The sequence below is a fragment of the Daphnia pulicaria genome, chromosome 7, assembly GCF_021234035.1.
Source record: "Daphnia pulicaria isolate SC F1-1A chromosome 7, SC_F0-13Bv2, whole genome shotgun sequence".
In the NCBI taxonomy this organism is placed as follows: domain Eukaryota; kingdom Metazoa; phylum Arthropoda; class Branchiopoda; order Diplostraca; family Daphniidae; genus Daphnia; species Daphnia pulicaria.
Genome location: NC_060919.1, coordinates 18,029,169 through 18,047,548, shown reverse-complemented (window position 1 = coordinate 18,047,548; position 18,380 = coordinate 18,029,169). Strand labels below are relative to the sequence as shown.

Sequence of the window (18,380 nt, the reverse complement as noted above, 5' to 3'; positions counted from 1 at the left end):
TATCTGTTTATCCCTAAATACAATTTCCACTTGTTGTTTTGTTTTTGAAACTCGCTTTTTGTTCAAGTGTAAACAAACATCGCGCGATTTATTATTATGCAGGCATGGCTGTCACTTTAAGAAACGGAATTTGCATGCCGTTAATTGGATGTAAAAAAATTTCATTGTTGAGACATAACTGCTGTCCTTCGTCTAAAAATCTTTTACATTTTTTACAAGCTTTTTTTACCAAATAACGATAATTTTCCTATGTTATTTAGTTGGTACGTTCAGAATCAAAGGACGGGAAACCATTTTAAATTGCCTTGAAGTTGCATTGAAAGCGGGATACAGATTAATAGGTGCTGTTTTTAGACATATTCTTTAAGTATTTAATAACTTTGATAGGTACACACTATTACGCAGATTCAGCTGTAATTTATCACAATGAAGAAGATATTGGATCAGCATTAGAAGAGCTTTTACCAAAATGCAATTTATTAAGAACTGATCTCTTTCTAACATCTAAGCTTTGTAAGATTATATGAATTCTTCTACTATATTTTTTAATATATTGTTTTATTAACAATGTTTTTATCAACTTAGCTCCTCGAAATCAAGGATACCAGCCATGTATTGAATCAGTTAAAAAGTCCCTTGGATTTCTGAAGACTGACTACTTGGACTTGTATTTGATTCACTGGCCTGGGACTGGAGGAAAGAAAGTAGATAATGTTGTTAACATCCAAATGAGACAAGAGAGCTGGCGAGCACTGGAGGACTGTTATGACAAAGGACTTATTAAGGCTATTGGGGTATCAAACTATTGTTTGAAACATCTAGAAGAGATGAAATCATATGCTCGAACATTACCACATGTCTTGCAGGTAACACTTAATAATAGACAAAACTATTTAGAACTTGGCCTTTCTTCTAGCTCAGTTATTTACTGCTGTCTTTAAAAATGTGGAATAGGTTGAACACCATCCTCACTATGTCCAATCTGAACTTGTGGAATATTGTATTCAGCACAAAATTCATTATCAGGCCTACTCATCTCTGGGGACTACAATTGAAGGCAAATGCAATCCACTGTTAAATGATGAAGTGGTGCAAGATGTTGCCAAAATTTATAAGAAATCACCTGCTCAGATACTCTTAAGATGGGCAACTCAGCAAGGAATAGGTAACATTTCTTATAATAATAACAATTTTCTCTCAAATTTACTTCATATGTGCCTCCTTTTGTTTTAGGTGTTTTACCTAAATCACTTGACCCCATTCACATCAAAGAAAACCTGGAACTGGACTTTGTCATGGACGATAAGGATATTAGCAGATTGAATGCCTTAGATACACGATGCAAATACGCTTGGGACCCAAGCATCGTTATCTAATATTCTTATACTATTTTCTATGATTTGCTGTATTTGTCATTTGGGAATAGAACACGGAAATTTACGACGTTTAAACAACAAGTGTAGAAGAATTTCTTTCCTTTTTTCTATTGTTAGTATTTTTCGGGGGATTGAGAGCGACTAGAGCCCGTAGAGTCGATGTCGTGATGCGGAGACTTGGATCTCTGTCGACGGTGGTTCGATCCGGGTGGTTTCAGAGTCAGTTTAGTATCCCAGTTGCGAAAACTATTGGACATTTCAACAGGTATAGTGTGTTAATAGAACGGGTTTAGTTATTTTATACAATATTCATTACCGAAGTCTAGCGGTCGATTGATCATCAAAGACTCCCTGCAAAAGTAGACCCAATGGCCAGCTAATCCACGAAGACCTTAAATGGAGTTAAAAAAGAGTCAGGAACGATTGTATAGCCCCACTGCTGACAGGACTTACGGCGTATCTTTTTGATCTATGGTTTCTTCACTTGTTAACTCGTCATCAGCTTCCGAGAAGTTGGAGGACTTCGCCACGATTTTCGGATTGTAAATTTTGGGATCGCTAACCATGCGGACGAAGAAGGAACGCTTGTACTCCAAGTCGTTTCCTTCACTTCTGCGCAATTCCCTTCTTCTAGCAGCTGCGGCCAATCTTGGATTTCCTGAAATCTAGATGAAGTATAAGCAGATACTTACACCCAAAGTCCAAAGCTCACTGCCATGAACTACAGTGACTGGAAACTTGCATGGGAGAAATGTCAAAGATTTACTTCTTGATTGAAATATGCTCTACGTGGTGATGGTGCAAAACTGAAACAGGGATGAGTGTGTGGGTAAATAAACTAAAAACAACGTTCTTTTTTTTTTAAATGTTCATTGAATTTTTCAAGGAATAGAACCAGGACTGAAACCAAAAAAAAACACAAAAGAAAATCAAGGGAAAGAAGCAAAAGAAGAAAAAAAAAACAGTAAAATGTACACACAAAACGGAAAAAAAAGTAGGCCGGAATCAAGAGAGAAAAATGAAATAAATTGATGTGGCGGTGGGGTAAACGTAAAGAAAAAGACCAGAAAAACTATTTAAAAAAAAAATAACAATACTTTGTCCGACCCGATTTTCCCCCATAATTTAAAATGTTAACCGCGCATCATATCGATTACAGTATGAAATATATACTGGAAAATTGCGCAATGTTACATAGAAATATCTGATTTCGTTCCATCTCGTCAATCCATTCAATACAGTCTCGGTGTACCGCACCGAAACATCTGCAAAAGCCTTTCTCTTGCGCATCCAATGATTTCGTGACGGTACACATATTTAATAGTTGAGATAAATATTAGTTCTGCTTCTGTTTTGTTGTTGTTTCTTTCCACGAAAACTTAATTGAAAGAAAAGCCTTATATACTGTGAATAGTTGAGATATTGCTATTGAGAAATTGTTCTTATTAATGTGTTCATGGGTTCATGCTCTCGTCTTGAGCGGTGTTGACCATGCCGACGAATTCGATCGTGTCGGTGAAACTGAACTGACGCTTGCTCAGCCTCTTGGCAAGGCTTGGTCTCTGCTTGGGCTTGTTAGCCGTCTCTTGATCGCCAGATTCCGGAAGGTTGTTGGTTCCAACTTCTCCGATAGCGGCAAGGCTCTGCTGCCTTCCAATAGAGGCAAGGCTGTGCTGCCTTCCAATATTGCCCAAACTGCCTTGCCTTCCAATGCTGGCCATGCTGTTTTGCTTTTGGATTGGCAAGTGGACGCGTTCCATCAAGTCCATCAGCTCCGAAATTTCCACTTTGTGCGCGACTTGACCAACCTCCTCGTTGCTGTGTTCCAAGACATCCAGTGGAAGTCCGGATTTCTCCTTGACGATCTCGGCCTCCAGCAGCTCAGTGGCAAAGTCGGTGATGACATCCCACGCGTATTCAATGTCAGAGTCCTTGGCATCCTGAGCGCAAACGCAGAAGCGAATGACAAATTTGCCGTGAACGGAAGCTGGCACCATGTGAAGTTTGCCGGAAGCGTTGATGTTCGACAGCAACTTTTTGTTCAGGTCGTTGTTATTGTTACCCTTGAGGCGGAAGCACACCAGTCCCATCTGATTCCGGGAAAATAATTGATTAGTTACCAGCCGATGCCTATAGGAGCTTAACTGATCATACCCGGACAATGTTGCTGACTTCGAAACGGTCATCCTCTTTAACCAGAGCTTCGAAACACTTGGCCAAGCGGCAGTGCTCACGAATGTAATTTTGCAAACCGGCCACACCAAAGTTGCGGATGACAAACCAAAGTTTGAGAGCGCGGAAGCGACGGCTCAACGGGATGCCCCAGTGCTGAAATAATTAAAAACAATCCAAAAATGAAAAACCATCCAACAGCCGAATGATTTAAGAAAGGTGTGTTATTACTCTGTAATCAATAGCTTTGTCGGAGTGACTATGTTGCAAGTAAAGCGGATCGACGACCATGGCTTGGGTCAACTTAAAGCGATCTCGAACCCTATACAACGAAAATCAATTAATTTCGACCAAAACAGAAAGGGACTAATAACACCAACGGCAACTCACCACATGGTCGAGCAGTCAAAGTTGGTGAGCAACCACTTGTTGGGATTGCAGTTGAACGACATGGCGTGCTCAATACCCTTCATCAGATATTGGAATTCCGGGCAGATCATTGCATTGCCGGCGTATGCGGCGTCAACGTGCAGCCAAGTGCCGGCTTCTTTAGCAATAGGGCCGATTTCAGCCAAGTTATCAAAAGAAACGCACGAAGTAGTTCCCAAAGTGGCCGACACAAAGAAGGGCACCAATCCCATAGCTCTATCCTCTTCCATGGCCTACAAATAAAATAAAATAAACATTTGCACATGATGGATCTATAATGGCGTCGGTGACGTTCAAATTATACCTGAGCCAGAGTAGCTCCACGAAGGCTCAAGTCCGCATCAGGGTCGAGGATGCGCAGCTTTGTGAAAGCAATCATGGCTGCTTTCTCTACGCAGGAATGAGCCTCCTTGGAACAGTAGGCGATCAACTTGGAGAGAAGGACGCCCTCCTCGACAAAAGGGTGCAGGGCTTTCAGTTCCTTGATCTTCTGAGCACGGGCGGCCAACAGGCAGACCAACACGCACTCGCTAGCCGATGACTGGATAAAACATGAACAAAATGCATCATCTTCTTTTTTTTTCTTTTTTTTAAATTGCGCAAAAGTTATTACCTGCATTACGCCACCACCTCTGCTGTTCTCGGTGAAAGATAAAAAATCAGCCGGAAGACTAATCATTTGGCCTGTTTTGAAAGATTTTCAAGGTAGAGTTGAATTCATCAGTCAAAAATTTGACATGAAAAATGTAAAACCTACCGAGCCAATCCAAGACGATCGTCTCCAGTTCCGTGCAGGCTGGGCTGGCAGCCTGAAATTTGCATTAAAATCCATTAAGTTTGGAAATTCAATTCTAATTCTATTTTCCTTATTTAGATAATAGAGCAGCAGAGACATCCTTGACCGCATAAAAAAAATTAAGCAATTCAATTGACATCATACCAAGGTGCTATTTTCGTGAAGAATCTCACGATGCAATGAAATGACGACAACATTGGGATAAGAAGGTACAGCAATTATACAGTAGACGAGTTGCTTTTGCGTTTTTTGTTGACGTCCTTGGCCAGTTCAATTCAAGGTAGACTGCGTTCCGACGCAGGTTACCTCGCCAGCAACATTCACGAAGGAAAAAGTCTAGCTTTGCTTTTATTTTCTATAAAGGTCTCATCTAACTGTGGCCGTGAGTCGAAAAAACACGCACTAGTAGAGCCACTAACGCTTTTCAAGTTGAGGGGGCAGAGATACGAAAACGGAACGCCATCAGGCTGGAAAGAGGCTAGGCATTCACACGTTTTTTTTTTTCTTAACATATCGGATAGTTTGCTCCACTTTGCGGACTGGCTTACGAAAAAAAGCCTTGAAAAAATAAAAATTAACAACGGTGAAAACGTTTGAAAGGGAGCAAAAGAATTTAAAAGGCGATTTCATTTCGCGTAGTGAGGTCGTAAAAGCTTCTCACTATTGCATCATTTTCCAACTGAAAGCGATTTTTTCCTTAATTTCATATTGCAATTTGGTTGGTTCCGTGAATATCGAGAGGCTGTGAAAAAGTGACGGGAATGAGGCTTGTGCGTATCGTTGGAAGGAAAGAGAAATAGTACTTATCGATTATAGTATGATCTACATAACGACACACATTGCGGTAATTTTGAATGTGAATGGCACTTACCCAGGAGAAACCAATTGCTCCAATGCCGTCAGAAAGCATGTCGCCTAGAATGGACGGGAACGAGTTGCCCGAGGGGAAGTAAGCGTGAAACCGCGGGTGCTGCCAGTGGGTCACCTGTTGGAAGACAATTTTGGCAATTTTTTTTTTTTTGTTTTCAATTTTCGTTGCTGTGTTGATGTATAACTAGCGGCACTAGGACTAATAATGCCGATATGGCCAAAAAGAAATGAAGGGAAACGACAACAAAAAAACACGGAACGAAGTGAAAGTTTTTTTCATTATTTGGTTTCGTTCAATTTGTTGTTGTCGTTCCAGTTGCATCATCCGCGCAATAATGATGGCATGGACAATAATGAAATCTACACCAATAAAAGCTGAATAGAACAGCCGAAAAAGCATATCAAAAAGAGAGTTTCACTTACACCGGGCATAATCTTGGTTTCCACGTCCGACATGATATCGGCCCAGCCTTCGCCGTCGTTGGGAGCTTTCTTCGGGATCAGGTCGCGCAGGTAACCTGGCTCGACGTCGGGAGTCACGCGCCTTTCTCCCACCGATTCCATATACTCGGCAATGTAATCGACCATCTCTCGGCCGCGTTGACGGAATTCCGTGCTGTCCATTTTATGCTATTGGGCGTATTATTGACCTTTTGTGAATGAATCCAAGAATTTTCCCATCAGTCAACACGTTCATCTCTCATTTTCATCGCTCTATTGTGCACGACAACAAATGAAGAAATGCCGAGAGCCGCGTTCCGATCTTTTTCTTTTCTTTTTTAATTGACATCGGCACCCGACGCCCGGCTATTATTGTCCCGCTGGAATGCATTGATCCGTCTCCATTGAGATGTAAAAACACTTAAAATCATCGCCATGTTATTGCAGACTTACTTGAAATTGAAAAAAAGTTGAAATCGAAATTGATTCTGTGTTGCTGGCGTTGGAATCACCGAGTGTCACTGACGGCTGAATATCTTGGAAGTCCTGGATCCTTTGGACGAAATTTCACGCTAAACAGAAGTGAGTTACAACAATAGACGGGGAGAAAAAATGGTGTTTAAGTGAGAGGGAGAGAGAAAGATCCTCCAAAGCTGACAATTGGCGTTAGATGTCTACTGGCCCTTAAGTGAAGGAATCAAGGCATTTTATAGCGTCCTCGGAATGGCGCTGCCGATTCGGGGGGGAGCTAAAGAAGGAGAGAAGGTACTAGGAGTAGGAGGGGCATGGGCGGAAGAAATAGAAAAATGCGGTTAGACGTGTACATAGGACCCAGAGAAGATTGAAAACCAAGTGAATAAAAAGCAGCATAAGGAGGGTGTGATGGAGGAGGAGTCGGCGTTACATACACTCACATACACGTTATCGGGTGAAATAATAATCCGCTTTTTTTTGTCATTTATTTACCCCTTTTTGGGACTGGTCGGATGGAGTTTGACGTCATCGCCGGTTCATAACGACATCCGCCGGGTACCGTGAATGCATGCACCCGAAATAGTTGATTACAAAAACTCTGGGGTATTTTTTTTTCTCCATTATCCAATATCTTGGATTTTTTTGGCTTTCTTCATCGTTGGGTATTTTGAAGTTGGTTCGGCAGAGTTCAAATTCTATGTGGACTTGTATAGCACTATTATTTTTGTTTACAACGAGGAGGAACAGAAAAGTCAATAACCTAAGAAGAAAAAGCGGGTGATATGAATCTTTGAAATTTCAAACAAGATGAATGACGGAAAATTGGCGACAGACCCCAACAAGTGCCCAAGTATTGGAGAGGTCAAGTTTAATCCCCCTCTTTTCTTGACGTCCTTGGGCCTAACTAAATTGCTGCCATTAAACGAAACTGTCTCCTTCTTCTCCCTTGGCTCCTATGGAAAATTCCAGACCAAAAGTTTTTGTTTCAATTTCGATTCTTGTTTACCACTTCGCTTCAGCTCTTATTCAAAGAGTGATCTCAATGTGACATCCCAGTTCCAAGGACAACTTCAACTTTACTTGGGATTTCTAAAAAAAAAAAAAGTTTAGTTATCGTGCGGAAAATCCTGGTACTGGTGCTTCCACTGTAATATTGCTAGATCTTTAATGGGAAAAAACATATTTCGCAATTTAAGGAACGAGTTTGAATCAAATCATAAAGGGAAATTCCCCTTCCTAGCAAAATATCCCAAAGGGCAACATGAATTTCGTTGAATATTCAATTTTTGAACTGATTAGAGATAGCGAGAACGCCAATAGCTTGTTCAAATCTAGTTTTCAACTATACCCATATATTGACGGATGAACATTAGAAAGCCGCAATGAAACAAAAGATGAAAGATTTGTTTTTTCCGTGTTTGTAAAAACCCGAATTCATTTTTGACCTTCATCCGTGATGAAAGAGGATCTGAAGTAACCGCAAACGTATTCCCTAAGCATTTTTGAATGACGTAGCATTTTTCGACGATGCTCAGTGTTTTTTCCCCCTCACGGCTTGTTCATTATAATCGCCAAATTACCAATTCCGGGTTTGCCTAAGAAAAGGGTGCCCAGCTCGGTGCTAGTCCGTGCCAGTCAGGTAAAAACTAAGCTTCCTGATGAATTATTGTCCAAAACTTTAGTGCGGAACGCCATCTGACATTGACCTGAATCCTAGTCGAACACGCCTATTGAAGGTCTTTCTACAGTGTCCTAGAGTGTATCATTCCGATCAATATCTATCAATTCAACGATGTGTGGAATGTGACGATCAAACTGCCCAGTATTATTTTTTTTACTACACACTATATCAATCAAACGACCTCAACGCAAATCACTCGCCGTTTTCGAATGGGTAGGTCGATTTCTAGTTGATGCGGAATAGTAACCACCCTCATTCACCCTGACGGTGGGATGTCAAGCGATTCAATGCCAGGTAGGTTTAATTCATACTTTCCCGCGGTTTTCCCCGGCCAAAACTGCGCTCATTGACAAGTAGGCGTTAACCGATTGTTTTGACTATTGTTCTCCTTCCCTTGCTCCTGCCAAACGAAGTCTTGTTTTAATGAATTCGAATCTTTTCAATAAAACAAAAGAACTTCACATTAAACACGTCATTCTTTTATATCGTACCCATTGACTTGTCAGTCACGCGAGTACATTTTCACGAATTGCCAACAAAATCGGCGGGGATGTTATGTAACATTCGACCAAGTGAAAGCGGCTGTCGGCGGTGACTTGGCGAAATCCCAGCAAAGTGACACGCAGATGAATTGAAACTAACAAAAAAACCTGCTGTGAAAGTCTCAATTCGATTCTCACGACGACGGTTAAGTCTAGACGATGAATTACACTTTTGTGGTTGAGTATTGTTCAACAATTTTATCGATTAGGATTTCGTTGGCCAATAAGATTTTAACGGTTGCCCACAGGTTACCAAAGCCTGACGACATTTCTAAAAAAAAAAGAAAAAAAGAGAAGATTGGACGGATGTTATACATACGGAATTACGGATATATTTTGTTCGATCCTGACATTCAAACTTTAGTGGTTTTCCTGCAGGTTAACCCCATCCTGGATGTCGTGGTCTGTTTTCAACATCTCAGCTTTTTTCAATCCGGAAACGAACCTCTCTATTAACGATAATCTTGATTCGACTTGATACTTTCAGTCTCGGAGAGCGGAATAACGAATAGTGCCGATTGGGTGGATTTCAATTTTTCCTGGAAGAGAAACCATCGATCGTTCCAGTAAAAGAGAATTAGATCAAAAAGAAAAAAAAACAAACAGCTAAATCCTTGGATAATTCTAACGTTTCTAATGACAATCCAAACACAACCGCATTGACGACACAGAATGCGACGAAGTGCCGCAATACGAAGGCCGTCGACGAACGCATATACCGGTCACTTCCTTTTCGGGTAGTCCAGCGTACATAGGAAAGTGTGGCAAAAAGTCGACTGTCGGTCTCTCTATCAACACGAACGAAATTCGACAGCCTTGAAGACAGCCCATCATTAAAAAAATCGAAATCAAGAAACCCTTCTAAAAAGAGTCACAATAAAAAATGAATCAGTAACGGATTGCTGAACCCGATGGAACTGATGAATCGCGACTCTTAATTGGTTAACTTTCTTATCTCAAACTCGATGAGTGTTACTCACCAGTGAAAACTATGGGGTGAACCTGAAATACTTGTAAACGAGAAATGGTGGCAGCAGGAAGACGTACATGAAAGTAGTTAAAGATTAAAGCAATCGACAGGTTAATACTCTAATCAAGAAGTACGACCAACTTTGCGAGTCGAAGTATTTTAAAATGCCGTGCGCTAATCCATTATTTTTTTTACCAAGTGTATCAGACACGCGCCACTTTTAAGTATGCGATCAGACCCGCAAACTCGTTTCCCAGTACAGCTTAAGGGGAATAAATAAAACAAAAAAGGAAGAAAAATGGTACGTACCAGCTTGGGTTGGTTGAGAATTGTGAAAATGCAACGACGCTAGATGGTCAGTCATGGTTCCTCTAATTCCAAAAAAGTTTTTTTTTTTTTAAAACTTTTATAAAGACAAATAATCGACAAATTAGGAAAATGAAAGGGGTAAGGACATTTAACAGAACTCTCGGACAGAAATCAGTTCAAATGTATTGAGATATAAGGTGAAAAGAGGCTTTTGGTGCAGGATATCAAGAAGAAATTAATAAATAATGACAGCCAGATAGATTTAAGAGAGACAGAGCGGGAAAGAGACTGGGATTGTGTATGTGTGTGTGATGGTCAAAGCTGTGCGTGGACGAATAGTTGATCATATAGTAATCCGACACGGATGACGACACACTCACGAATTAATATCTACCAATTCACCAGAAACACAAAAAACTAAAAACAGAAAATTGTATAAATATCCTATGCAAAGAGTATTGAAATACTGTTTCCTTAAAATATGGAGGTTAGCTGCAACATGGTAATTGTCGTCACACACCGTTATTAATTTTTTTTCCCTGACTAGATGCGATTAGATGAAGAAAAAAAAAGGAGAAATAGAGACAGACAGAAAATGGGATGTAACCTTCAGATTACAAATTGAAGGCTTCCTTAACTGCGACAATATTTGGGTTTCCATTTGACAGAGGGAAAGGAATCTTAATAAATTTAGGCCGGAACGTGCACACAACGACCCCGTACAGAAAGTGAGGGTCGGGAATAAGGGAATTGCGACTCGTACACACATACACCAGAGTATGAGGCGCGTGAGAAAACGGGCAATTTTTGGGGAGACAAGCAGCATCAGAACATTTCCTTACTCGTACTACAACAAACGGGGTTTTGTGTAGCCTATGTCCTTCGACAATTGGTGGGTGGGAGGGAAGTGGGCATTAAGGAGGGAGACGACAAGGCCGCTCGCAATCGTGCGATTCAGTTCAGAGAGTCTTAAAAAAATGTTACTCACTGAAAAAGAATCCAATGTCTCATTGTCTTATTACTTGTAAAATATCTCTTCTTCTTCATCGACACGATTAGTGGTTTCATTTCAACATTATTTTCCTTCAAAGCAAGTACAATATCAAGTTATGTGATGAGTACCACCAAACGAGTGCAACTAGTGCTGGACTACCGTAAGGAGAGTGCACACAACGCTAGTCCTATGTATACAGTATAAGTGTTGAGATTAGAATGTAACTTAAGGGAAGGCAAACCACACAACACGCAAAAAAGTGAGGAGAGAGAGAGAGAGAGAGAGGGAACTCAGAATAGTAGGAAAAGTATTCATTCAGTTGGTGCCGGATTTCTCGGCAAGGTGGACATCGCGTTCCTTGTAGTAAACTTCCTCCGCCTCTTTGTCACACATGAGAAGGACGGAGGCGCCAAACAGGAAAATTGCAGCACCCCAAGCAACTCCGTAAGCCTTTAAACAATTAAAGTTTAGGCGGGGCTCGACCCAAAAATGAAGATTTGATTTTTTTTTTTACCCAGCCAAATTCCCAGACGGATCTGTTACCATGAGGTAACTCACGTGCGAAAGAGACCGGGTACAGAACCAGGGCCACCAGCGCTGATACCACTGCATAAATAGATCAAATGACGCAATTCGAAAAATGTTTAAATCATTGTAGTACAATAAAAAAAAAAGCCAAAAACATGCAATGTTTTCTATTATTTTCGAAAAAAGGGGGGCCTATTTACGGAGTAGAAGAATCGTTACCAAATGAAAAGAAATGTTGTTCTATGCTCTACAGACAATGTCGACTTCCCCAAGGTCTCCATATTTTAGTCGGCTAAGATGACTATCTTTAACGGTTAGTCGGTTAGCCTAAAACGATCTAATTGCTGTCTGCATTGTTTCCTTTTTAAGTTTTCTTTGTTGAGAGAGTTGAAGACTTACGACACCTCCGTGAACTTCAGCTCATGGGGTGTGTAGTTGCCAATTATATTAGGCGTAACGTGAGCAGTAACACTTTTCTTGAACGAGCACCTTTCTCTTTATTAAACACCGACCTCGCTACCTAGCATTTTCCATTTGTTAACACAAGGTTGTTCTGCTTCAAAACGTTTTTGATAGCAAAAGATGACCGGCAATCCTGACTCAGCTGCTTGTGCATGTGAGCAACGACTGTAACAGCAGGAAATTATTCAGGCAAGGCTATAAAACACTTCCACATTCCACCCATAGTTTGACTGATGCCGATTTTTACGTTAGACAGTTTTAGATGGATAGAATAATAGACTATAGACTAAAATTATTCTATCTAAGATTGGATCGACCTCTACTGTGCAAAAAAAGGTGTGTAATCAAGAGTGAAAGTCTTACGTGACGCCAGCATGACGGAGATGGCCAAACGGTAGTACTTCCGCTTTTTTAGAGGATCTCCACTCTGCAGCCCCAAACCTGAATTCGAAAAAAAAAAAATAATGTTGATTATTAAGGCCAATGTCATTGTTCTACTTTCCTCAATTACCTGTGAGAAGAGTAGCGAAAACGTCCGTGGCTAAAGCCAAAATACAAAGAGCAGCAGTAAATTGAATATAATCTGCAAAAGATCAATTTAGAAACATGAATGAATAAGTGACGCAACAGATGACATTTATGAAATGTTTAGTACATTCATCCCGAACGCGGTAGCAGCCGACTTTTTCTTCCAGACCAAAAGGTAAGGGTCTTTCGGCCATCTCGTCGACACAGTGAAGAAAGAGTCCTTGACGCCAGCCATGGGCTAGCAACCAATCAGTCGAAGCTAATGACATAACCAACAAGGCCAAAGCCAGGGCACCGCACAAGAAGGCTATTACCTGCATCATATTATAGTACAATGAGTAATGAAATTTTATAAAGATAAATAATTAACTAACGAGATATACCTTCAAAGGCCGGGTAATGGTGATTGTTTCAATAACGGTTATAGGCGCCATTTTTCCTTCTGAAAGTTTCCTTTAAATGCAAAACGGAGGATGGATCGTATCAGTATTGCTGACAGTCCACTACTCCGTATTCGGTGATAATACCGGACGTGTGTATACCTTTTCTTCTATGAGGGTTGGGAGGTTATAGCAATCGTCCGTCAACCGATGCCGGGACGGATTAGCAGCTGATTAATAGAGAAAAACAGGGCAATAAGTTAATAGGTCGCATGCCACTGCCAGATTCTCATTTTGAGGGACATCAATGGGAAGCACACACACACACATACACTCATTTAAACCTTGAGAGGAGTAATATACTAGCGACGCGGCGATTCAATTGTTCAAGGTTTAGAGACGGGACGAAGTAAATCGTGCAACATTCTTAAAGTTAACATGCAGCAAACGTAACAGAATCAAATGATGGGGCCTTGGATTATCAGGGTAAATTGGAAAACGCGAAATTGGAAATGACCTATATTAAATTTCAGGTTTGCGCAGGAATGTCGGCTAATTTCCTAGCGATTTTATCACCAGGGGCTAGTGAACACATGTTTGAAATGGGAAAAATGTAAACATCAACTATTGTGGTGAAGCAAGGTTGCTTATTTTTGGCAAAATTGCTATTAATAGTGGGAAATATTTTCTGGGACATTATAACAAAGCTCTTTCCACACCTTGAACAATGTTCATACTTTCAGTCTTAATCTTGCCTTATTCCATTTTATTTGACATAATCAAATTGTTATACAACTAGTTAAAGTAAAAATTTATTACCTTAAGTTTTATAACCTCAGACCATACAAAATGTTATCAAAATAAATTCTTTCTTCTTATTTACTCAACAAGAATTCACTAACACCAGCGAATCAAGAAAGAGGAACTGAAAACTTTTGAACTTGTCTTAGCTACAGCAATATTGTTACTGCATAGAGGATTGTAGGACTGTAGGCCAACTTTTGAACGATTCTCATTCACACTTTGACCCACTAACCTTAAGAGCCCAAATTTTGGGAAACTTCCTTGTTCCCTCAGACTAACCCTATGCCATTCTAGAATCGGTGACTAATGTATTTTGCGGTTAGCCTAGGTACGAAGATAATTACCTTTCGTTCTTGTAGGCAAAAACTTCGCTAGGTGTGTCTTCAAATTCAGAAAACTCAGGCAGCGAATCTCCTTCAAAGCTGAAATTGCCGATCACTGAGCCCCGGCCATTAGGTGCATTCATCGTTATAATGCTAGAGGCTGGTTATTGAAATGATATCGTATGACTCACGAATGAAAAAATACTTGAAATATGATGACTTGAAACAGGAAACCCCGCTAATTTTGATTATAAACAAACTTTTAGCAGGGGTAACGCGGAATTCCAATCCCAAGTTTGGTTTTTAGTTTACTCCAACAGATGGAGTTTTAAAGGGGGAGGGAAATCAATAAGAGGGGTTGCCGGAACTGAAAATAAATTCAAAATAATTGTAAGAAAGCACTATTTTAATATTTTATCAGTATTTATATAATTATAAAAGTAAAAAAATATTATTTTTAGTTTTGTATAGATAAATCAAGTGAATTAATCTCTCTTACAATTTTACCGTTATGGCAACGTAACAACCCATCAGCTGAAGACTGTGGAAGACCGAAGACCAGAACTCCGGAAAATAGAAAAACATTAACAAAGTAAGTCAAATCTGTTTACCAAATTTAGTGGAACATAATTAAGAATTAAATATGATAATTTTTTTTAAGTAAACTGTGTGATTTATTCTCGTTAGTGCTGCACTGCAATCGCCTAAGCAGTATACAAGTGCCTTATCGTTAATGGATTATGATGTGGTGTTTAGTTTAGGCCCCGGTCCATGATTTTTCTGATTCCCGATTTTAATAATAGCACATAATAGCGCAATAGTCAACAAGTTTGCTATGTGTAATGTACTTTGTTAGTGGTAAATAAGAAATAAACTTCTTTTACTTGACTTGTTATCAGTTTTAAGACTAAATTCCTTTCAGTTGTAAACAATGAATGAAACCTGGTCTTTTGTATTTCAGATGTTGCGCTTACCATTTTTGCGCTCAATCCCCCAAGTCACCAGAGTAGCTTCTCTGGGTGCTCGAACTAATTCAACAGGAGCACCAGAGAAAGTGGAAGTCTTCATTGATGGCCAGCCAGTTCTAGTGGACCCAGGAACTACAGTGTTGCAGGTGATTCTTGGCTTATTAGGTGTTGCATTTTCTTGTAATTGATTGCTAATTATTGTTTGCCATTAGGCTGCTGCCATGGTTGGAGTTGAAATCCCAAGATTTTGCTATCATGAGAGGCTCTCTGTAGCAGGCAACTGCAGAATGTGTTTGGTTGAAGTTGAAAAATCTGCCAAAGTAATGAAAAAAAAAAAAAAAACGTTATTCATTGTAATTTCAATACTTAGCGAATACCTTTCATTTCCAAAAATAGCCCGTTGCTGCTTGCGCAATGCCCGTGATGAAGGGCTGGCGAATCAAAACAAATTCTGATCTAACCCGTAAAGCCCGAGAAGGTGTTATGGAATTTCTCTTGGTAAACCATCCATTAGATTGTCCCATTTGCGATCAAGGAGGTGAATGCGATCTCCAGGACCAGTCTATGGCTTTTGGCAGCGATCGCAGTCGCTTTACGGATATCGCCTTTAGTGGAAAACGGTGAACGATATTTTCTACATAAATTTAATGATTTGCAAACCATCTTTATTTACAGTATTTTCATTTCAGAGCTGTTGAAGATAAAAATGTTGGACCTCTCATCAAAACCATCATGACGAGGTGTATTCATTGCACACGCTGCATTCGTTTCGCCTCTGAGGTAGCTGGTGTCGACGATCTTGGTACTACCGGGCGTGGTGGAGACATGCAGGTATTTTATACATTACCCGTTCACGTTTTTCATTTACTAAAAATAAATATTTTATTTAGGTGGGGACATATGTAGAGAAAATGTTCTTGTCAGAACTCAGTGGCAACGTCATCGACCTGTGCCCGGTTGGTGCACTAACATCTAAGCCATACGCCTTTATGGCTCGTCCATGGGAGACCCGTAAAACTGATTCCATTGATGTTATGGACGCAGTTGGATCGAATATCTTTGTGACTCACCGAACGGGTGAAGTCCTTCGAGTATTGCCTCGTACTCATGAAGACATTAACGAGGAATGGCTTTCAGACAAGAGTCGTTTCGCTTGTGATGGTCTTAAACGACAACGATTGGTTTCCCCCATGGTACGTGATAGTAGTGGCAAATTGGTTATGGTTGAATGGGAAGATGCTCTTGTTGCTGTTGCCAGAGCACTTCAGTCTGCCAAGGGAGATGAATTGGCTGCCATTGTTGGTGGATTTGCGGATGCCGAAGTAAGTCTCTTGATATGCTCAGATAGTAATCTAAATTAATTGTATTTTTTTTTTCAAATTCAGGCCCTCGTTGCTCTTAAAGACATGCTAAATCAACTTGGCTCCGAATCCCTCTGCACCGAAGAAGTATTTCCAATGGATGGCGCTGGAACTGATCTGCGATCAAACTATCTTCTGAATTCGACCATTGCTGGTATGTTTTTTTCTTAATTTGGGTGTTGAGAACATTATACAATGAATTCTTTGTAGGTGTCGAGGAAGCGGACGTTGTACTCTTGATTGGTACCAATACACGATTCGAAGCGCCACTTTTCAACGCTCGTCTCCGCAAATCCTGGATCAATAATGACCTTCGTGTTGCGACTGTCGGCCCAGATGTTGACTTGACTTACGAAACGGAGGTATTTACGATTCAATATTTTCGTAGGCTTGCTTAATAATTAATTTTAACAGAATCTGGGAGACTCGATGCAAGTACTCCAGGATTTGGCAGAGGGTCGTCACGCCTTCTCCAAGGTCTTGAACGGTGCTAAACGTCCCATAATCGTAGTGGGTTCGGGAGCTCTGCAGAGAGAGGATGGCGCAACTGTTTTACAATTGACTCAAAGGATAGCCCAGAATGCCCGTGTGGTACGTTAGCAGTACCCACATTCTTATGCGGCCGGTAGGCCGCCCACATCTGTATGCGGCCGGCAGGCCGCCCACATTCGTATGAGACCGGCCGGTAGGCCGCCCACGTTCGTGACGTTTATTAAATGTGGGCCAGCCCACGTTCGTGTCGTTTAAGTGAACATGGGCCCGCCCACAGCCAGCCCACATTCACTAAAACTAAAACGACACGAACGTGGGCCAGCCCACATTCACTTAACGAACGTGGGCGGCCTACCGGCCGGTCTCATACGAATGTGGGCGGCCTACCGGCCGCATACAGATGTGGGCGGCCTACCGGCCACATACGACTTTGGGCGGCCAGATAGATTGCGTCAAATTAATAATTATTTAATCTACAGAATGCCCGTGTGGCCGCTAACGTTGGTCACGACTGGCGCGTGCTTAACGTCCTCCAACGTGTTGCATCCCAAGTTGCCGCTTTAGATTTGGGATACAAAGCCGGTATCGAAGCTATTCGCGCGAATCCGCCAAAGGTTCTTTTCCTACTGGGAGCTGATGAAGGCGTCATTAGTCGTGAGGACTTGCCTAAGGATTGCTTTGTTATTTACCAAGGTAAATTTAATTCAAGTTGCTTTATAATGCAGGCTGATAACCCTATTCTTTCATAGGACATCATGGTGATCGTGGAGCTTCAATGGCTGATGCTGTGCTCCCTGGAGCTGCCTATACAGAGAAACAGGCGACTTACGTCAATATGGAGGGTAGAGCGCAACAGACGTACACGGCGATAACACCCCCTGGTTTGGCTCGAGAAGATTGGAAGATTCTGCGTGCGTTGGGCGAGGTAATGGGAAATTGAAATTTAAAAAAAGTTCATTATTATATACAGGATTTCCCTCTGTTCAAAGGTTGTCGGAGTAAAACTACCTTACGATACACTTACGCAACTTCGCGCACGACTAACTGAAGTTTCTCCCAATTTGACCCGCTACGGAGATGTTGAATCGGCTAACTACTTCGCTCAAGCCGTTGAATTAGCCAAGGTAAATTGTCTAGGTGATATCAAATTCAACACATTAATTACCATTGTTCTGTTTCCAGCTGGTTAAAGCCCAACCTAATAGTGCACCACTGGATGTTAGACAAAAGACGCTCGAAGATTTCTATATCACAGACTCCATCAGCCGAGCATCCCCTACCATGGCGAAATGCGTTCAAGCAGTGAAGAAGCAACGCCAATCTAAATATTGATTATCGAGTGCTCTTCACTTCCTTTAAAAAGCCAACAAATTGTACATGTATAGGAATGCTGCTGCCCTTGTGTAGGCCAATGTTGATGAGAAGCATCATGTTGAGTAGGAAACAATACACGATGTTAAATAAACCAATTGGTACTTGT

General features: G+C 41.0%; 4 protein-coding genes across 9 annotated transcripts; 2 read left to right on the top strand and 2 right to left on the bottom strand.

Moving 5' to 3' along the window:
* Window positions 1–34: 34 nt before the first annotated feature.
* Window positions 35–1,454, top strand: LOC124349053 (uncharacterized oxidoreductase YtbE-like). The gene is made up of 6 exons (XM_046799549.1): window positions 35–150; window positions 261–341; window positions 406–513; window positions 586–866; window positions 955–1,165; window positions 1,234–1,454. The coding sequence occupies exons 1-6, from the start codon at window positions 105–107 to the stop codon at window positions 1,374–1,376; spliced, it is 870 nt and encodes a 289-aa protein (XP_046655505.1). The 5' UTR covers window positions 35–104; the 3' UTR covers window positions 1,377–1,454.
* LOC124348806 (tyrosine decarboxylase-like) lies at window positions 1,398–6,960 on the bottom strand. Its single transcript, XM_046799079.1, has 13 exons — window positions 6,538–6,960; window positions 6,067–6,293; window positions 5,645–5,758; window positions 4,735–4,786; window positions 4,591–4,661; window positions 4,282–4,518; window positions 3,939–4,210; window positions 3,780–3,870; window positions 3,531–3,704; window positions 2,834–3,466; window positions 1,830–2,041; window positions 1,693–1,767; window positions 1,398–1,622 (listed from the first exon to the last, which is right to left on the bottom strand). Exons 2-13 carry the CDS (start codon window positions 6,265–6,267, stop codon window positions 1,490–1,492), a joined length of 2,265 nt encoding a protein of 754 aa, XP_046655035.1. The 5' UTR covers window positions 6,268–6,293; window positions 6,538–6,960; the 3' UTR covers window positions 1,398–1,489.
* Window positions 6,961–10,225: 3,265 nt separating this feature from the next.
* Window positions 10,226–14,404, bottom strand: LOC124349061 (transmembrane protein 47-like). Of its 4 annotated transcripts, none has more exons than XM_046799561.1 (8): window positions 14,101–14,238; window positions 13,115–13,182; window positions 12,956–13,025; window positions 12,700–12,886; window positions 12,556–12,627; window positions 12,408–12,485; window positions 11,569–11,660; window positions 10,226–11,504 (listed from the first exon to the last, which is right to left on the bottom strand). In XM_046799561.1, exons 3-8 carry the CDS (start codon window positions 13,004–13,006, stop codon window positions 11,370–11,372), a joined length of 615 nt encoding a protein of 204 aa, XP_046655517.1. In that variant the 5' UTR covers window positions 13,007–13,025; window positions 13,115–13,182; window positions 14,101–14,238; the 3' UTR covers window positions 10,226–11,369. The 4 variants fall into 4 exon arrangements, with proteins under 4 accessions (XP_046655517.1, XP_046655518.1, XP_046655515.1 ...); XM_046799562.1 differs by lacking the exon at window positions 14,101–14,238 and adding an exon at window positions 13,772–13,953; XM_046799559.1 differs by lacking the exon at window positions 13,115–13,182 and having other exon boundaries at window positions 14,101–14,404.
* Window positions 14,405–14,561: 157 nt separating this feature from the next.
* Window positions 14,562–18,363, top strand: LOC124348890 (NADH-ubiquinone oxidoreductase 75 kDa subunit, mitochondrial-like). Of its 3 annotated transcripts, none has more exons than XM_046799269.1 (13): window positions 14,562–14,671; window positions 15,041–15,193; window positions 15,260–15,367; window positions 15,444–15,667; window positions 15,737–15,878; window positions 15,938–16,369; window positions 16,433–16,562; window positions 16,619–16,770; window positions 16,823–16,983; window positions 17,376–17,593; window positions 17,650–17,825; window positions 17,890–18,024; window positions 18,083–18,363. In XM_046799269.1, the coding sequence occupies exons 2-13, from the start codon at window positions 15,041–15,043 to the stop codon at window positions 18,230–18,232; spliced, it is 2,181 nt and encodes a 726-aa protein (XP_046655225.1). In that variant the 5' UTR covers window positions 14,562–14,671; the 3' UTR covers window positions 18,233–18,363. The 3 variants fall into 3 exon arrangements, with proteins under 3 accessions (XP_046655225.1, XP_046655226.1, XP_046655224.1); XM_046799270.1 differs by having other exon boundaries at window positions 16,823–16,999; window positions 17,392–17,593; XM_046799268.1 differs by having other exon boundaries at window positions 16,823–16,999; window positions 17,380–17,593.
* The last annotated feature ends 17 nt before the right edge of the window (window positions 18,364–18,380 follow it).